The sequence below is a fragment of the Varanus komodoensis genome, unplaced genomic scaffold (genome assembly GCF_004798865.1).
Source record: "Varanus komodoensis strain SLA01 unplaced genomic scaffold, ASM479886v1 scaffold11, whole genome shotgun sequence".
In the NCBI taxonomy this organism is placed as follows: Eukaryota; Metazoa; Chordata; class Lepidosauria; order Squamata; family Varanidae; genus Varanus; species Varanus komodoensis.
Genome location: NW_025335317.1, coordinates 31,250,310 through 31,266,517, shown reverse-complemented (window position 1 = coordinate 31,266,517; position 16,208 = coordinate 31,250,310). Strand labels below are relative to the sequence as shown.

The 16,208-nt window shown below is 49.9% G+C and overlaps 1 protein-coding gene across 1 annotated transcript; it reads left to right on the top strand.

The window, feature by feature from the left end:
- The first annotated feature begins 7,240 nt into the window (after positions 1 to 7,240).
- Positions 7,241 to 13,863, top strand: C1QTNF1 (C1q and TNF related 1). The gene is made up of 3 exons (XM_044419866.1): positions 7,241 to 7,371; positions 10,202 to 10,338; positions 13,313 to 13,863. Exons 1-3 carry the CDS (start codon positions 7,241 to 7,243, stop codon positions 13,861 to 13,863), a joined length of 819 nt encoding a protein of 272 aa, XP_044275801.1.
- Positions 13,864 to 16,208: the final 2,345 nt, after the last annotated feature.

Here is a 16,208-nt window from a genome sequence, read left to right as displayed (position 1 = left end):
GCATACCTTGTTTGTAAGCTCCCCAGTTTCACTGGACGATTCCACATTTCTAACATTAGGAGAATGGAGGGGAAAACCTGATCGGAGCACAGACCCCTGCGCTGTGCTGTACAGCTGCTCAGAGCATAAGCTGCAGAACACTAGAGTGAAAGTGTGTCTCCTTGTGCATCGGTTCTGATTTGCATTGCTTCCACTTTTTCCAATATTCAAACAAGGCTTGTTCTGTCTGCTATTTTTCTTCCTGGCTTAGCTCCATGATCACTGACTTTGCATTAGACTTTGTGCTGGAGATTCCACCTTGGAAAGGTGCCCCCCTATTTGTGTGGTTAGTTTCTTCAGGGAATTACTAGCAGAATCGTTTCATGCTGGTGCATAGATTGGTTCTTGTCAGTGACTCACAAGCTACTTTGCCTTTTCTGCTGCTCGCTCATTATGCCAGCCAATTCCTAACAAATCTGACCTACATATGTGAAGGGGCTGTGTTCCTTTAGGCAAAGAGATACGCTTTTCTATTGGTGGCAGCAGCTTTAGGAACTCAGTCTTTGGGTGCAGCTGGCCAGCTGTTCTCCCCGTCCCCAGGCCGGCTAAGGGACTAAGCAAGCATGGGAATGATCTTAGCAGGTCCTCCTTGCTCAGGCCTTTAGCACTCTGCTTCTTGTAGAGCAGAAATGGCACAGGCTCACATTTCTCCCCTGCCCAAGTTGGAATTAGATATTAATAAGTGGGAACTCTGTGGGGATAAAAAACCCTCATGAGGCGCGTTCAGCGGAGAGGGCATTGCATTTGGAGGGTCTCAGCTGTGAGCTTCACTTAAAGGGATCAGGCAGCAGGAGACCGACTGGGGTGCTGCCTGAGAACCTGGCTGCCAGTAAAAGCGACAAAATAATTTGAGCGGCCAGAAGGCCCCTCCTAAGGCAACTTGCGGGTGTGCCTGTGCTCCCATCCTTTGGAGGGGGCCATGGGGCCTAGAGGACACGTGCGTGTACTTACAGCTGTAAGGGGTCCCTTCTGGGCACAAATGCTCCAGGGTCAGGTCGGCCTTCCTGCTGGAGGGAAGCAAGTGGTAGTCGGAGTTCTTCCCACTTCTCAGGCCCAGATGGCTGACAGCGGGCAGTGATGGATCCCGGCAGCAGACACGGCTCCTGTGAAGCCTTTGGCCCTGCGAGTTTTCTGTAATTCTGACACCACCACATTTCTTCTACCATCTCCTTTTCATTTTGGTCCCCAGCACATCTGTAAACGGCATATCACTTTATTTATTTATTGAAACATTTCTCCCAAAGCTAGAGGTTATGAAGAAAAGTGATAGGGTGAATTTTTTTGTCCTTCTCATCATACTGGAACCTAAGGTCATCCCGTGAAGCTGAATGGTGGGAGAGTCAGCACTGATAAAGGGAAAGACATCTTCACACGGGGCAGGGCAGAAATACAGAATTCACTTCCACTAGAGGTGGTGATGGCTGCCAGTTCGGACAGCTTTAAATGGGGGCAGGCCAAATTCATGGCAGAAGAAACCATCAATGGCTACTAACCCCAGATGGCTACAGCAAGCATTAGAGGCAGCATGCTTATGTACAGTAGTTCTGGGGTTCAAAGGTGGAAGGAGTGTGTCGTGCCCACACTCACACCCACACCCGCACCCGCAGGCTGCTGGTGGACCACCGTGTGAAGAGAATGCTGGAGTGGGTGGACCCTGGCACTGACCCGGCAGGGCTCTTACACGCTTGCCTCACTCTTCTGCTGAAAATGCTTCCAAAATGGCAAACATCCGATTAGAAAAATCCAGTGGGTCACCACATAAACACTTATGCCAGAATTAATGCGTTGGTCTTTGAGGTGTCAAAAAAGTTTACATTGGCTAATAGCTGTATCTGCCTCCCCAGAGTGGACTGTGGGGCACCCACTGGCTGGGTTTGCAGGATCACTGGGGGAAAAGAAGCCATTGTGGCTCATTTTTCTGTCCATCATGTGTTGGTCACCTAATTAGCAAAATTGTTTACATGGGGCATGGGCTGGCATGTCAGTTGAACCTGTCAAAGGAGGGCGGCTAGGCTGATTTACACACTGGTCTTGAAACCCTTGATTGTTTCAGGGTGGCTTGTAAACTACCGCAGCCAGCAGCAGAGGTCTTTGTGTGACTCAGGTGGTATGTGCCTGCCAGGTGCAGGGAGGGAACTGGGAGCTGGAGGCATTGAGGTGTGCAGAGATCCTTCTCTGGGAATCTGATCCCGTGGGAGCAGATTTTGCTCATGCTGCACCTGTATGTTTGTAAATAAAATATTCACTGCCCCCCACAAAAAAATTCTTAAAAAAGAATGCCAGAAGTCACCAGTGCTCTCTTCTTTCTCTGAAGGAAGCCAGCCTCAAGCAGCAGTTCTGGAACTCCTTGGCACTTGGGGAAGTGGGGTGCGCACAGCAATACAAAGGCAGAGACAACCCCAAAGGAGGCAACGATGAGGTGCCTGCGAGATCCGGGGCTAGGCTGAGCGGGGCTGCAGAACAGCCTGCCTCCTGCCAGTCTGCTCTCCATGGCTGTGGGCAATGGCTGTACATTTCTCTCCCCTCCCTCCCTCCCTCCCTCCCTCCCTCCCTCCCTTCTTGGCTTTAGAGCCCAACATCTGGAGATACTTTTGGCAGAGGAAACCTGGCTTCCCAGTCCCAGCTGTGGGTGCTGGGCATACATACGGTTAACGGCAGCTGTGCTCCCATCTGAAGGAGGAGGGCTGGAGTGCCGAGTCTGCCCCTTTCTTTCCCTCTTCCTCGGTTCTCCAGAAAGCGCCTTTCTGCTGGGAGCCTGACATCTGAAGGCTAGAAGCAGCAGGACCCAGCGGCTTTCCTCCTCCTCTCCAGCCCAGGAACAGGAGGGGCTGGAAGCGCCTTCCCTGAGGGGATGCTGTGAAGCGCCAAAGAGGCAAGGTGGGCAAGCAGAGGCTGTGGCAGCCTGGAGTCCTGCCCCAAAGGTAGGTGCCAGCCGGCTGGGCAGGCCACCAGGGCCCGGTGCCTAGGACTGTGTGGCAGACCTGTGCGTGCCGCCTACCTGCATCCACCTGTGCGCTTGGCTGGTGGGGCACGCTGGGGTGTAGCAGTCCCGGGAGCTTGCACAAGGGCCCTTCCTCCAGCATGCGCTGCAGTGCTCAGGCAGATGGTGCTTGAGGTACTTGGGGCAGGGACAAACGTGTGCTCGGATCTGCCCTGTGCGCTCTGACAGTAAGGCTGCGTTTGCCTGCTACCACTCCGCTGCACAGCTTTGCTTGGCATTAGCCTGTAAGTAACGTCATGCTGGAAAGTTTTTCCACCGAACTCTGGCAGGACAGGACACCGCTTTCCAGCCCAGCAAGTCACATCCCCTGTTCGTACATGAACTCTCTTCCCTGAGGAGGGATCAGCTGGGGTCAGTTTACACAATGCACCTTGGTCCCGGCATGGGGGAGGGGAGAAGTGCCTCTCACCAGCTCCGACAGACTTGCCGGTAGCCACTCTCGAACCGAACAGATGTGGCCCGTCCGATGGGCCAGTCCCGGCCCTCTCCTTTGTGCTTCCTGCTCACTTTCTTGAGAGTTACAGGCTGGTAGCTCTGCAGGGAGCACAGGGCTCCTGGGACTCTCATACACGTCACCCCAAATGTCCTCAGTGTTTGCCTGAGTGGAACGGACTCCTGGGTATTTGACTCTCTGAACACCGAGGGACATTTTTCCAGGCTGTGACTGCCTTGCATTCCCAGGCGATACCGGCTGCTGGAGCAGGCCCTTGAGAGATGGAGAGTGGCCAGAGTGAACCGGAAAAAACAAATGCCGGCTCGGAGCATGCATCTCTGCTCTTGTTTCTGTACATGTCCATGTTAGTCCAATTATGTAAGTCAGTCTGTCTTCTCTCCCTCTCTCCGCTTGTCCTTCAACGGATAAGACAGCAGCCTCTCTGTGTGCACATGTCTGGCTCGCTTGCCTTGTTCAGATTGTTCAGCTGAACATTAAATTGGTCTTGCTGTTATTCCAGTTCTTGTATAGGTCCTTGTAGAGTGTTCAGGCTCTGATTGCAATAGCAATAGCAGGTATAAGTTGCTTTAAATGCAACCATTGAAACTAGATTAAGTCCCGGCTCACTGTGAAATAAAGTCAGCTTGGCACTACTCCGTGCCATCGTCACTGCACTCACATCAAGCCTGCCCACCTGAGGTGACACAACACTTCCAGCCAGGCTTACGCTCTGGCTCCGGTCAGCCGCCACACGAAGGGGACCCCAGCACTGCAGAGCAGCCACCAAGTCTTGGTACGGGATCCTCTCTGCACACAGGTGTAGCCTGACTTGTGTATTGAAGGCATTTTGTATGTTGTGTGTGAGAATATATTGCTGACTGTGGAGGTGTGGCCTGAGGGGGCCTGATACAGGCTCAGATACAGGCTCAGCCTGGATGGGAGACTACCTGGGCCCCTTTTGAGTTCCTTGAAGAAAGAGATGATATAAAGGTACTAAATATAATGTGTTAGCAAATGTGGACTTTCCTTAAATAACATGTTTCCTTGTATGTCTCTCTGTGTGTGCACACACCTGTGTACGTCTCTGTGCGGGGGAAATTTCTGTCAGGACATAGCATCCACAAAGAAGTGTCATGGCTATAAAAACGTGCCTTCAAACTGGATGTCCTCCTCTGTCTCTCTTGCTGAACACCAGGTTTCCTAGGTTTTGCTCCCCGTTATTTATTGGGCATTACACGCCCCTGTGCAGATTCTGCCTGTATGTTTCTACGCACTGCGTTTGGGCCAGTGTGTAAGATTAGACACACATGAGGAAAGCTGCCTATAATTCTCCCTATATGCTTTGGAGTGTGTAAACTCTGTATGGAACAAACAATGCAAGTGCATGTAGGGGGAGGGGGTGTGCATAATACTCACGGAGTACGTGCAAGTGTACAAGCACTGCGCACTGGGTGGCTGTGCCTGTGGTGAATGCATTGCACAAGAGTCTACACTTGCATTCCCTCATCTGGCGCTGTCCAGAAGTTAGACTACAATTACAATCACGCCCAGCAAGCCACCATCAGACTGATGTTGGGACTGATGGGAGTTGTAGTCTAACACAGGTCAGGAGCAGGCAGTTTTGGCTCCCACCTCTACCTTGTACTTGGTCTTTCAGGTTATTTGTCTTTTGCTACACTTCCAATTATGGGTTGTTTCTTGCCCAGTTTTTCAGATTGCCAAACGTGGTCACTGTCCAACAAGTTTTCCTGCTTCTGCTCTGTGCTCAGAGGCCTTAAGCTGCATTGAAGGGCTTCTTGGTAAGGAGCGTGGGAACTGCAGTTGTGGAATCGCACAATGGAATATTCCATCACAATTAAATATTACAACTGCATGTTCCATCATTCTCAAAAAACTAGAATTACCAGAAATCCTTTGAGGACAAGTAAGTTTCAAAATAGCATCGATCTCTGATGTAGATGTACTCATGGATAAAGCGGAGCACATGTATATTCCTTGCTCAGCATGGAAATGCATGTAGGCTATAACTGTAGCCCTTGTGGAATGTATGTGTCCTTTGATACGCAGATATGGCCTGCATAAGAATGAGTCTTCCTTGCATGTGGGTTGCAGGGTGTCCTTTGCTCCACAAACCCTCTCATTTCTGCTATACCAGACAGGCTGTTGCTTCTGGTTCTGGATTTTGACCCAGCTGTGTGGTTGATTTCTTGAGAACATTCCCAGAGGTTCTTTGACCACAGATATCAGGAGATTTGCCCAGTTTTGCTTGGCACTACATTGCTCTGGCTTATAATAGAACGAGGGCAGGCAGTCTTCCAAATGGTGCACATGCATTTCTCCACTCACATGCTCTCTGCCCTGGAACCACTGGCTCGCCTTGCCTTCATGCACAGCCCTGCACACATGGGCCTGAGGATGGAGCCATCGGCCTGCTGCAACAGGCAGCCCAAAGGCCCCTAAGATGGAGTCAGTCGGAGCATCACTGAGCTGTTGCAGCCACCCTCTTCTTCCCCAGTGCATGGCAGAAAGGGGGCACTGAGGCTCCGCTGTGCATTCATCTTCCTTGTTTTAAGTTTGTTTAGCCTAAAGAGCTGAAGACGCTTTTTGCAGGAAACATGGGCTCTGTCACCACCACGGCCGTTGCTTTCCTTCCAAGTGGTGCCGGAGGGGTGATTTGTAGGGATGAACAGCCGGGCATACAATCCATTTGGCAACTGCAATTTTCTGCTTGCGAGGCCTCCACATCCCTCTTTCTCCACATGGCAAATACATACCTGGGACTTGCTGCCTTGGGGAAAAGCAACTGGGCAGGTTCAGGAGGGGATTGGAGGCTAGGGGAAGAGTGAAGTGACCTTTATACCTGTCCAGCAAGAAAATGGGTGTGCAAGGTGACGAACAATCATTACCCCTTTTTGAAAAGCCTACGGTTAGACAATAATAAAACAGATTAACAATATTAAAAGTAAACCAAAATTTTGAGACTGAAAACAGCACCTAGCCTAACTTCAGTTTACAAACTGAAGGTCTGGTTGAATGGAACTGGCTGTGCCACCTTCAGAAGAACAGCAGAGAGGGAGTCAGCCTCATGGGCTTTTATAGCCTGGGGCTGCCACTGAAAAGGCCCTCCCTCACCCTTCCACCAACATGCCCCTGAAGGGCCCCCTGCATTTTACTTCTCCAGCCCCAAGGCCACTTTGGGGCATGGTCCCACAGTTCCCACGACCATGTCTGCTCTCAGATATGTTGGGCTGAGAACCTGTGACTGGCCCAAACAGCCATGAGTTCCATGGCTGAGTGGGGCCTAGAGCCTGGATCTCCTGGGTCCCAGCACAGCCGCCTTAACCCCTACACCAAACCGGCTCTCTGCTTTGTGTTCAGAGATAGACACCAGCCCTTCATACTTCTGTCCATCGTGGGAAATGCTAGTGAGGTTCCATGGAACTTACCCTGCTGAGAAAGGCAGCCTTCCAGATATGTTGGACAGCAACTAGTCAGTATCCGGGGAATGCTGGGATATGTAGTCTAATACTTGTCAAGGGCACCAGCTTGGGCAGGCCGGTGTAAAGGATGAAGGGCTCTCTGATACCCACTTGGGCCGGTTCTGAAGTTGTGGCTCTGCGAGGTCCATTTGTATGCTGGTTTGCCAAGAGGGCGAAGAGCCCCCAAAGCAGGCTGCTAAGCAAGCAGGATATTTGCCCGCCTACCAAGCCAGCACCCACTAACTTCTGCTTGCCTGACTCTCTCTTTGTGGACAGGGGTCCAACGCCATGAAGGCATCCCTGGCACCGAGGGCCCTTTTGCTTGTTTGCCTGCTGTTCCAGGCATATTGCAAAGAGAGGGATGTGGAGGAGATGGTTGGACCAACAACGCAGCCACCAGACCAGCACCACACCTCCAGGTGGGTCGCGCCGGTGAAGCCAGCAAGCCACGGGATGCCCCACTCTCCCTGCGCATTGCCTCTATCCTTCCAGCTAAAATTGCTGACAGTGGATGAAATAACTTCGTGGTTACTTCAATGCCCAATTAACGTCATTAATGTGCATCTTCGGTCTGCAGTTAATGCACAATTAACTCTATCACTCTGCCCCACTTTAAAGGGAGCTAGAGACTGCTGCTGGGAGAGGACGGCTCCTGAGGAGGTGGAAATGGCTGCAAAAGGGGCCTTAATGGCTGCATCGTGGGCACCAAATTAAGGTTCTTTTAACCAGAGTGAGCATTACAGGGTGTATCTTTTAACTTGCGAAGGGCCTTGTTTTTCTAGGTCTCTCCCTGCCACTGCAAAGTATTACAGCTCCAAGGCTTCATGCAATCTTCGTTTGGCCTGATTATTGTGGAGCAGGGAGGGAGTGCAGCAATGTTAGGAGCAAAGGGTTCGTTTTGTTTTGTTTTTCTGTTAAAGACGTAGGGAAGGGAACTGTCCTGCAGAGTTTTGTTTTCGCATCTCCTTCCTCCAGCTCAAAGGAACTGAAATGCACACGTCGGACTGAGTGAGCCGTCATAGTCCTGTCCCTCTTAGATCTCTCCCGTGAACCGCTCTTGTTCACCAGAGATCTTTCTCACCTGTTATTAAACAAATAAAGATGCCTTAGAGGCTGAGCAGGGAAGCAGCTCGTGATTGTAATGTGTCTGTTTCATATCACACTGCATGCCACCAGGTCTGAAACACTGGGTACATTCATAACCTCTGCAGTGTTTTGCATACTGAAACGTCCCCATTTCCCTGCCAAGGCTGCAAATCTTCTGCTAGTTTAGGGTTTCAGAGAGAAGCTCCCTTTGGAATGATGGGTCCCTGTGCTAGAGCACAAGGGGGAAAGGAACAAGGAAAACTGTGCTGCGAAGGTGCCAGTGATGCTTACAGGAACTAGAGGCATGTGTCAACTAATTTGTGGAAAGTGAGAATTCTGCTCGATCTCCTGGCGAGTGTATCAGTTGTCTCTGTTGCAGGCCAAATATTGCCTGCCACAATTGGCACATATTTGTAGTAGCAGCTGCCTGCTGCAAGTCATGAGTAAGAAAGGTGCCAGAACTATTTAATAGGTATAGCTGGAGGGTCTGCCTGCCTCAGTAACAGGTGCATCCTTCAGTGAGCTCACTGGCATCACCCCATTTCTGATGAGGGAAAAGTGAAATCAGTTGTTAGCGTCCCCCATCTTGTACTTTTGGGGGTGGCTTTGTGTCCATGAGATCAAACCACTTTTATTTATCTTAAGGGTTAAGATTTTCTTTTCAGTCCAGTTGCCTTGTTCAGAGCTCTGCTTCCAAGTTTCCACCTGACTTAGGGTGGCCAGGTGTCCCCTTCTACAGAAGCAGTCCTTCATTCAAAAGACTGCCATAGAATCATTCTTTTTTAAAAGGCACCCTTGTTTAAAAGGCTGCCCAGTCCAATTCCAGTTTAACAATAAAAAAAAACAATTGCCCGTCACAGTTTGCACCTGGGCAGCAAACTGCATATGCAGGCACATAGGTCACCTGGACAGTTTCTGGAGGCGTGGTGAGATATGCTGTAGTTTTCTATTTAACTTACATTCTAATAGTTATTTCTATATGTGTGGATGGGTGGATGGATGAACATATACAAGGGCTATGCAAGTCACTATCCTTTTTTGTGGCCTTGTTTAGGGGTACATTTCCTTGCTTTTGCTGGCCCATAACTTTCCACCCTAAACAGGCCTTCACAGAAGGCCTCACCTCTTCCACAGCTGATGGAGCTACGTAGGTGTGATCTGTGAGCAGTTCCAGCCATACGCAGATGGCTGTGCAGGGATAAGCAGGGCACTCACCTTTGAGGCCTGCCTGACTATACACCCTTGGCCATCCTGCAATCTGACTGCTCTCTGGATGTCCAACTGTTCCTAACAGAGGCTGTACTGTTTTTTTCTGGTGGTTGTCCCTGGTAATCCACTGCCTTTTGGAAGATTGGAGAGATGCTTTCTAAAGATTTCATTAGTATGCTGCATTAAAGTCCTTGGGTTCTGCCTTCTGCCTTGAATCTTTAGACAACAGATATTTTAATGAGGTGGGTGGATGCATATTGAATCTATTAGACATGCATCTCAATCAGAGGTGTACATCATTTTTGGCCCTGAGGGCAGCGTGTGATACTGACTTGGGGTGCTGGAGATTGTGCACATGTGCATACATGCACAGAGGCACACGTGTGTGCAGAGACACGGACACACACACACCTCATAGCAATCTCAATACAGACAATTCTTTCCCAGCTTTGCTTTAACTGTTTCCTTGGTGGTTGGGACCCTGGAAGGCAGCATCTGATTTGTTCAGATTGCTGCTTCTCAAGAAATGGAGGGGGTGTGTGTGTAGAGGGGGAGTTTTACTTTGAAAGGAGCAACGCTGGCGCTGAAGGCTGGCCTGCCTGGCTGGTTGGGCTAGAAGAAGGCAAAAGAACTGCAACCATGATAGGACTGGAGCTGGGCTAGGCTGGGCTGGTCCTTTTCATCCCATCTCAGGTTGACTCTAAGCCTAACCTACCTCACATGGTTGTTGTGGGGATCAAAAGGAGAGGTAATGGATCATGCACAGCCACCTTGAGCTGTTTGAAGGAAAGCTGGGATGCCTCTGTAACCAACAACAACTAAATACAGGCACATTTGTGATCTCAGAAAAGGGACTTGAGGGGTCCTTCCAAGGGAAGCGGGTTACAGAGATCTGTGCCCCCTGTTGTGGGCTGGCCCTAGGACCCAGCCTGCCTGTGCTGTTTCTGTCCCCAGGGCTGAGAACAGCTATGAAAAATACAGCAGGCAGCAGAGAGGGCCTGGGTGTGTGCGCTGCTGCAATCCTCCTGAGCCGGTCACGGTGCCCCCCACATACCAGCCCACGCTGCAGATCAACATGACCATTCTGAAAGGTAAGGGGGGCTGACGCTGCCTCTGTGGGTTCAGAACTTGGGCTGCAGGGCAGGAGGGCGACTACGGCATGGCAAGCAGCAAGGGCCCCGGAGGTGCTCTACTTGCCTTCCTAGGCTCCTGAGACAGGCCTTCTTCCGGCTTGTGGGGAAAACCGCTGTTCCCGCCCGGGTCTTCGCTGATCCAAGGCCTGAAGCCAGCGGGTGGGATGCGGCGCTGCCGGATCGCAGTCCGGAGATCTCGCGTCAGGGCTGATGCCTGGCTTGGGCCCTCTGGGGTTAGCGGCACTCCACCCAGAGGACCATTGTAATTTTCTTCAGCACCCCCAACACAGTGTTGCTGCAGGGCATTGTGGGAAATTAAAATGGCATGTCCCAAGCATAAGAACATCAGAAGAGCTCTGCCGGATCAGACCACGATCGCACTGGCTCCTGTATCCTGTTTCCCTCAGCTGCCAATCAGCTGCCCCAAAGGGAAGCCCACAAGCGGGGCTAGGGCATGGTATCACACACCCCCTTGCTCCCCACAACCAGTATTCAGAACTTCTGATCATAGGGGCAGCACAGAGCCATCACGCCTGGTAGCCATGGACAGGCCTGTCCTTCATTAATTTTTGTCACCTTTAAAACCATCTCAACTGGCAGCCATGCCCACATCTTGCGGCAGTGAACCCAGCTGCCTGATGCTGACAGGAATGCCAGAAACAAAGGAAACTCTGGTGACTGCCCAGTACTTTGATATGTGGATGCCAGGCCTATACTCTGTAACGCCCCCTGCCCCGGCCCCAGCATCAGGAGGCAGCATAGCCAGGACTTCTGGCAATTCCTCCCCCAGGCCCGCACCTGGAGTCTGCCTTACATTGCATAAATTCTGCTGATTACAGCAGATGCAGAGGAGGGCGGACAACTGAGCGAGAGGAGGGAGGGGTGAGAGCGGTTGCAGCTGCCTTGTCTCTGGACTAGACACATCGGAGAATGGAAAGGGTCACAGCAGATCGACGGGTGGAGCCCTGGCAGCCCTGTGTCCGGCCAGGGTGGAAGAATGGTGCATGTTCAGGGGTTTGCCTGTCCTCTGAAATGCCCCACAGCCTCAGCAGAACTGCCAGCAATTGGCAGCTGGGGCTGGATTTGAGAGGCAGCACTGAGTTTGCTTTCAGTCCCCAGGCTTGGTTATTGGGCGGGGTGGCTGGCTTTGGAAGAACCTTTGGGTTCTTCAGATTCCAGAGGAGCTGGTTTGGGAGAAATTGTATGAGCTAAATAAATTTCCTGGCCTGAAGGAGTTGTTATGATACTTTTGTCCGAGCTCCTTCCTTACCCAGGCCAAGGGAAACTGCCAGATTAGTCTTGAGTCAAACCCAGTACTCTAGAGGTTGTATTAGGACAGGGCCTGGATTGGGCAGAAAGACAGGAAGGATGGGAAAATTGTGTCATCACATGAGCCCTCTAGATTGTTGAACACTTTGAATTCTTGCAATAGGTTTTAGGGTTTGCTGTAGCTGGAAAGGTAGGTGCATGAAAAGATGTGTAGTTTAAAAACTTCAGAAAGGTCAATTTGGGTTCCTTCTGTTTGGTTAAGTGTTCTGATCCCCTGTTCCATGTTCACCAATCAATAAACGTAATTAACATATTTTAACACTAGATTCATTCAGATCAGATTTTTAAGGCATACATTTTATGCAAGCAGAAACCTGCAATGCTGCCTTTGAATTTGCCTGTATTTGTCAATTTCAGTTTCAGTTCTACTTAATACAGAAGCCCATTTGCCAAGGGATCTCTTTTTGTGGCAAACGCGCATCTTTTTAGTGACTGCCCATTTTAACACATAATTCTGGCCGTTCTGGAATCCATGGAAGTACAAGCACTACCAATTGTGCTATAGCTCATCTCATCATCATTGATCAAATAGTTATCCAAGAAGAAGTTATCCAAGAAGTCTGGATCATTTCCTTTTCAGGCTTCTCTTCCAAGAGTAAATGTTTACATTTTTGTATTTATTCATATATTAAAATGTCTAAGCTGCTCCTTTCTTTTTCCTTTTCCAGTTAAAAAGGCCATTTTTCTAGACAACCCCATTGACTGGCTGGGCAAGACACCACAGCCTGCCATGGATAATAAGCTGTGGTTAGTTGTTGTGTCTTGCAAATCTAGACCATTTCCCATAGGGTGGCTTTTTCATGGGTAACGAGGACAGTTGTACCCACTATGGGCTGCGGTGTTCCCCGAAATGAGATGCCTGACCCCATTGGAGTGGTGAGTGAGCCCTTCAGCAAGAGCAGCAAACCCTCCTTGCCAGTCTTGTCAAACTTGCCCATAGCTCTACCAGTGACGGCTGTCCCACAAGTGCCCAAAAAGCCCTTTGGGGTGACTACCACTGTTTAGTGCCATTGGCCCCACAGCCATCATGAGCCCTTCTTGGTTTACCACAGCCCTCGCACTCCCCTTTGTGTTCTCATACTTTGGGCAGCTGTCAGAAGGAAGGCTTATTTTGGAACCAGGGATTTCGGCAGGACTGTTTTATTTATTTATTTATTTATTTATTTATTTACTTACTTACTTACTTACTTACTTACTTACTTACTTACTTTTACACTATTTCTATCCCGGCCTTCTTAAACATACCAAGATGACTTACAACAGGCAAGATGACTAGACAGGGTAGGGTGGTTAGGGAAGTATACATACGAAATCTCTTCACAATCTGCAGGGGAAAAGGTAATAATCAAAAAGCACTAGGCCCCAAGAACCCCCAGGCTGTTTCAGGAATTCTGAATTCCCATTCTGCATACCATGGCAACAAACCACAGTGGCTGGGTTCGCACGACACAACAAGCCATGCTGCGGAGGGTAATTATGCAAAGCCCCCAGCATCCAGGTATGTATGGAGCTTGGGAACGGCCCACCAACGGTGTGAGCTCACTCTGAGGCTGAGGCTGGCACGGGTGCAGTAGTTCTGAGATGTATCTTCTTTGCTCCCCAGGTGAGAAAGGGGACCGTGGCGAGCGTGGCCCTCAAGGCAAGTTGGGCAAGACCGGTGCTGCAGGGGGCAAGGGTCAGGTGGGCCTCAAGGGGAAGAAGGGCAGCCCGGGCTCCCCGGGGGAGCGGTACAAGACCACCTATGCAGCCTTCTCGGTGGGCCGGAGGAAACCCCTGCACAGCAACGACTACTACCAGACACTTGTCTTTGACACGGAGTATGTGAATCTCTACAGCCACTTCAACATGTTCATGGGCAAGTTCTACTGCTACGTGCCTGGCATCTATTTCTTCAGTCTCAATGTGCACACCTGGAACCAGAAGGAGACCTACCTGCACATCATGCGCAACGGGGCCGAAGTGGCTATCCTGTATGCCCAGGCCAGCGACAGGAGCATCATGCAGAGCCAGAGCCTCATGCTCGACCTGCAAGACCAGGATGAGGTCTGGGTGCGGCTCTTCAAGGGTGAGCGCGAAAATGCCATCTTCAGCGATGACTATGACACTTACATCACCTTCAGCGGATACCTAATTAAGCCCAGCTCTGAGCCTTGAATCTGCAGGCAGATGGACAACATATTACGAAGTGCACCATCGTGCTCCATCCTTCTACTACCTTCCTACTTCTTCGTTTCTAACACTGCTTTTCTGGCTGAACTCACTCCACAGCTCTGCAGCTGCCCATGTAACCTAGAACAGGGGTGGGGAACCTTAAGACCCATGGGCCAAATCCAGCCCTTCAGGGTTCCCTGGATAACTCCAACCCTTTCCCTTTTCCTTGGCCCTGTCTTCTTTCTCCTGGACAAATTCCAGCTTTTGCACTTTCCCCACATTGTAAAAGGTCAAAATGCCTCTCTCAACCAACTAAGCATATCACTGGCAGTAAGAGCTTTAGTATGATGGTATTTTTGGTATGTTGGCACTGCCCATTTGTTTTTGACCACACCTTCAGCCCCACTTACCCCTGTACTGCAGCCCCCAGGAGCTTCTCCAAAATGAAATTCAGCCTTTGGACCAAAAGAGGTTCTTTACCCTGATGTAGATCTTTAGCAGGGTCAAACTGTGAACTCATTTCCCTTGGGCATTTCCCTTACAAGCATCTCTTGCACTTCTTCCTATCCCGACAGCCTTGAGCCATAAGTACGTCCAGGTCTTCCTATGTACTCATCTAACCAAAATCTTGCCTTAGACTATCCATGGTTCACCAATTCCTCTCCTTATTCATAACTTTTCTACAAGGCTCCTTAGATGATGTCTGCCCGCAGCCCATGAATTTCCATTCTGCTGGAAAGCTCATCCCTTAAATCCTAACTGCACTAACTCTGCTCATGCTTATGTTGACCTTTAGCCTTTGCCCACACTGATTTTTGAATTCATTCTTAATTGTGAGGCCTTTCCCCACATTTTTCAGTGCTCCTGCCAGCTTGCTAAGCTCAGCCATGTTCCCCGGCTGTGGCCCTGTGCTGCCTGGCAGTTCTCATTGCCGACTTCATTCCCTGTGCAAGAAACCTCTGCCTGGCACATGAGCTAAGGGTGCTTCCAGCTGGAGGGCTCCTAGTGCTACCAAGGAGAAGGCATTTTGTAGCTGTTCTGTCTGAGTGGATCTTCTGCTGTAAGAAAAAGGAGAGAAGTTGTGCGAAAACACAGCGGGGTTATTACTGGAAGCCATCATCATTTAGATTCTCTAAAATTCCCATCCCTGGGTTGTTACCTGTGATGTGGGAAGACAGAATTCTGGTTGTTAAGGGACAAATGGTTTGTTCCTGGATTAAAACCCTGCATTGTTTTTACCTCAAAACCCAGAGTGTGGTCTTCTCTGAAAACAACTCAGGACATCCCTGTCTTGTTTAGCACAGCCGAAGTGGCCAAGGAGGTGCCATCCAGTACGCTTGCTTGCTTGCCCTGCACATTCCCAAACAATAATCAACCATGGGCTGTTCGTTGTATGTGAACTAGCTCATTAAGTCTCCAAGTTCTCTACAGCACATCTGTCTTCTTCTGTGAACAAGGGCAAATGCTTCCTTTCCCTTAATAGTTAACACCTTCCCTTATGTATTCGCTCGTTCTCCCTCCTCCACCTAGCTGGGCATTATTTTAACTTGGCAAATATTCTTGATATTATTCAGTATAGCACACACTGGTGCATCTATCCCCCTCCCCTATATAGCTATGCATCAGGCTAGCATCACCCGTGCTAAGCTGGAAAGATGCAGACCTGAAGTTGGATGGGTGACCACATGTGGAATCAGAGCAAGGGCTGGACTTGATAGCCTTAGAGGCCCCTTCCAACTCTACTTCTATTCTATTCTAATGCCGGACCAGTTTGGAATATGAAATGTTGCTTTGTGTAGAGAAGACGAGGACTTCCCTATCTTATTGGTGATGGGGACCATTAAATGGCGATATCCTTCAGATGATTCATGTTCTATCCATGTATCCATAGTAGCCTAACACCGAGACACCAGCTTCATCCAGCACTGGCTTCCGTAGTCTCAGTCACAGGCTGAGTCTCAGCTACACGTGAAGTGAGTTGAGCTCAGTGCTGCACTGAATGGGGTTCTGTTGGTATCAGGGCCTCCTTGCTGGACAAGGATGACTTGTCATGTCTTACCATTGTCTACAGTTGTAGAAGAGGGTTGCCAAGATCCTCAGCATGGAAACTCCTTTATGTCAAAGGGAGTGCACTAAAATATGAACTTGTCCCTGAGGACTGAAGAAAGATTAGTACTGATCATGAACATTTTGTCAAGGAAAATAGAACCTTGCTCTGTCTTTAGCTGGGAGGAAGCTGAACAAATTCCCCCAATCCTTCTCTACTCCCTTGGTTCCAAATGGTCCATGTGTGTGATTGGATCCTGGCATATTCTACCAAAGGGATGCCTATTGGATGAATCCAGCAG

What these genes read in the sequence shown, in the direction of transcription:
- C1QTNF1 (XM_044419866.1), top strand. Translation starts at nt 7,241, where the DNA reads ATGAAGGCATCCCTGGCACCGAGGGCCCTTTTGCTTGTTTGCCTGCTG. An exon ending in GACCAGCACCACACCTCCAG is followed by an intron (nt 7,372 to 10,201) that starts GTGGGTCGCGCC and finishes TTCTGTCCCCAG; the next exon opens with GGCTGAGAACAGCTATGAAA. An exon ending in CAACATGACCATTCTGAAAG is followed by an intron (nt 10,339 to 13,312) that starts GTAAGGGGGGCT and finishes TTTGCTCCCCAG; the next exon opens with GTGAGAAAGGGGACCGTGGC.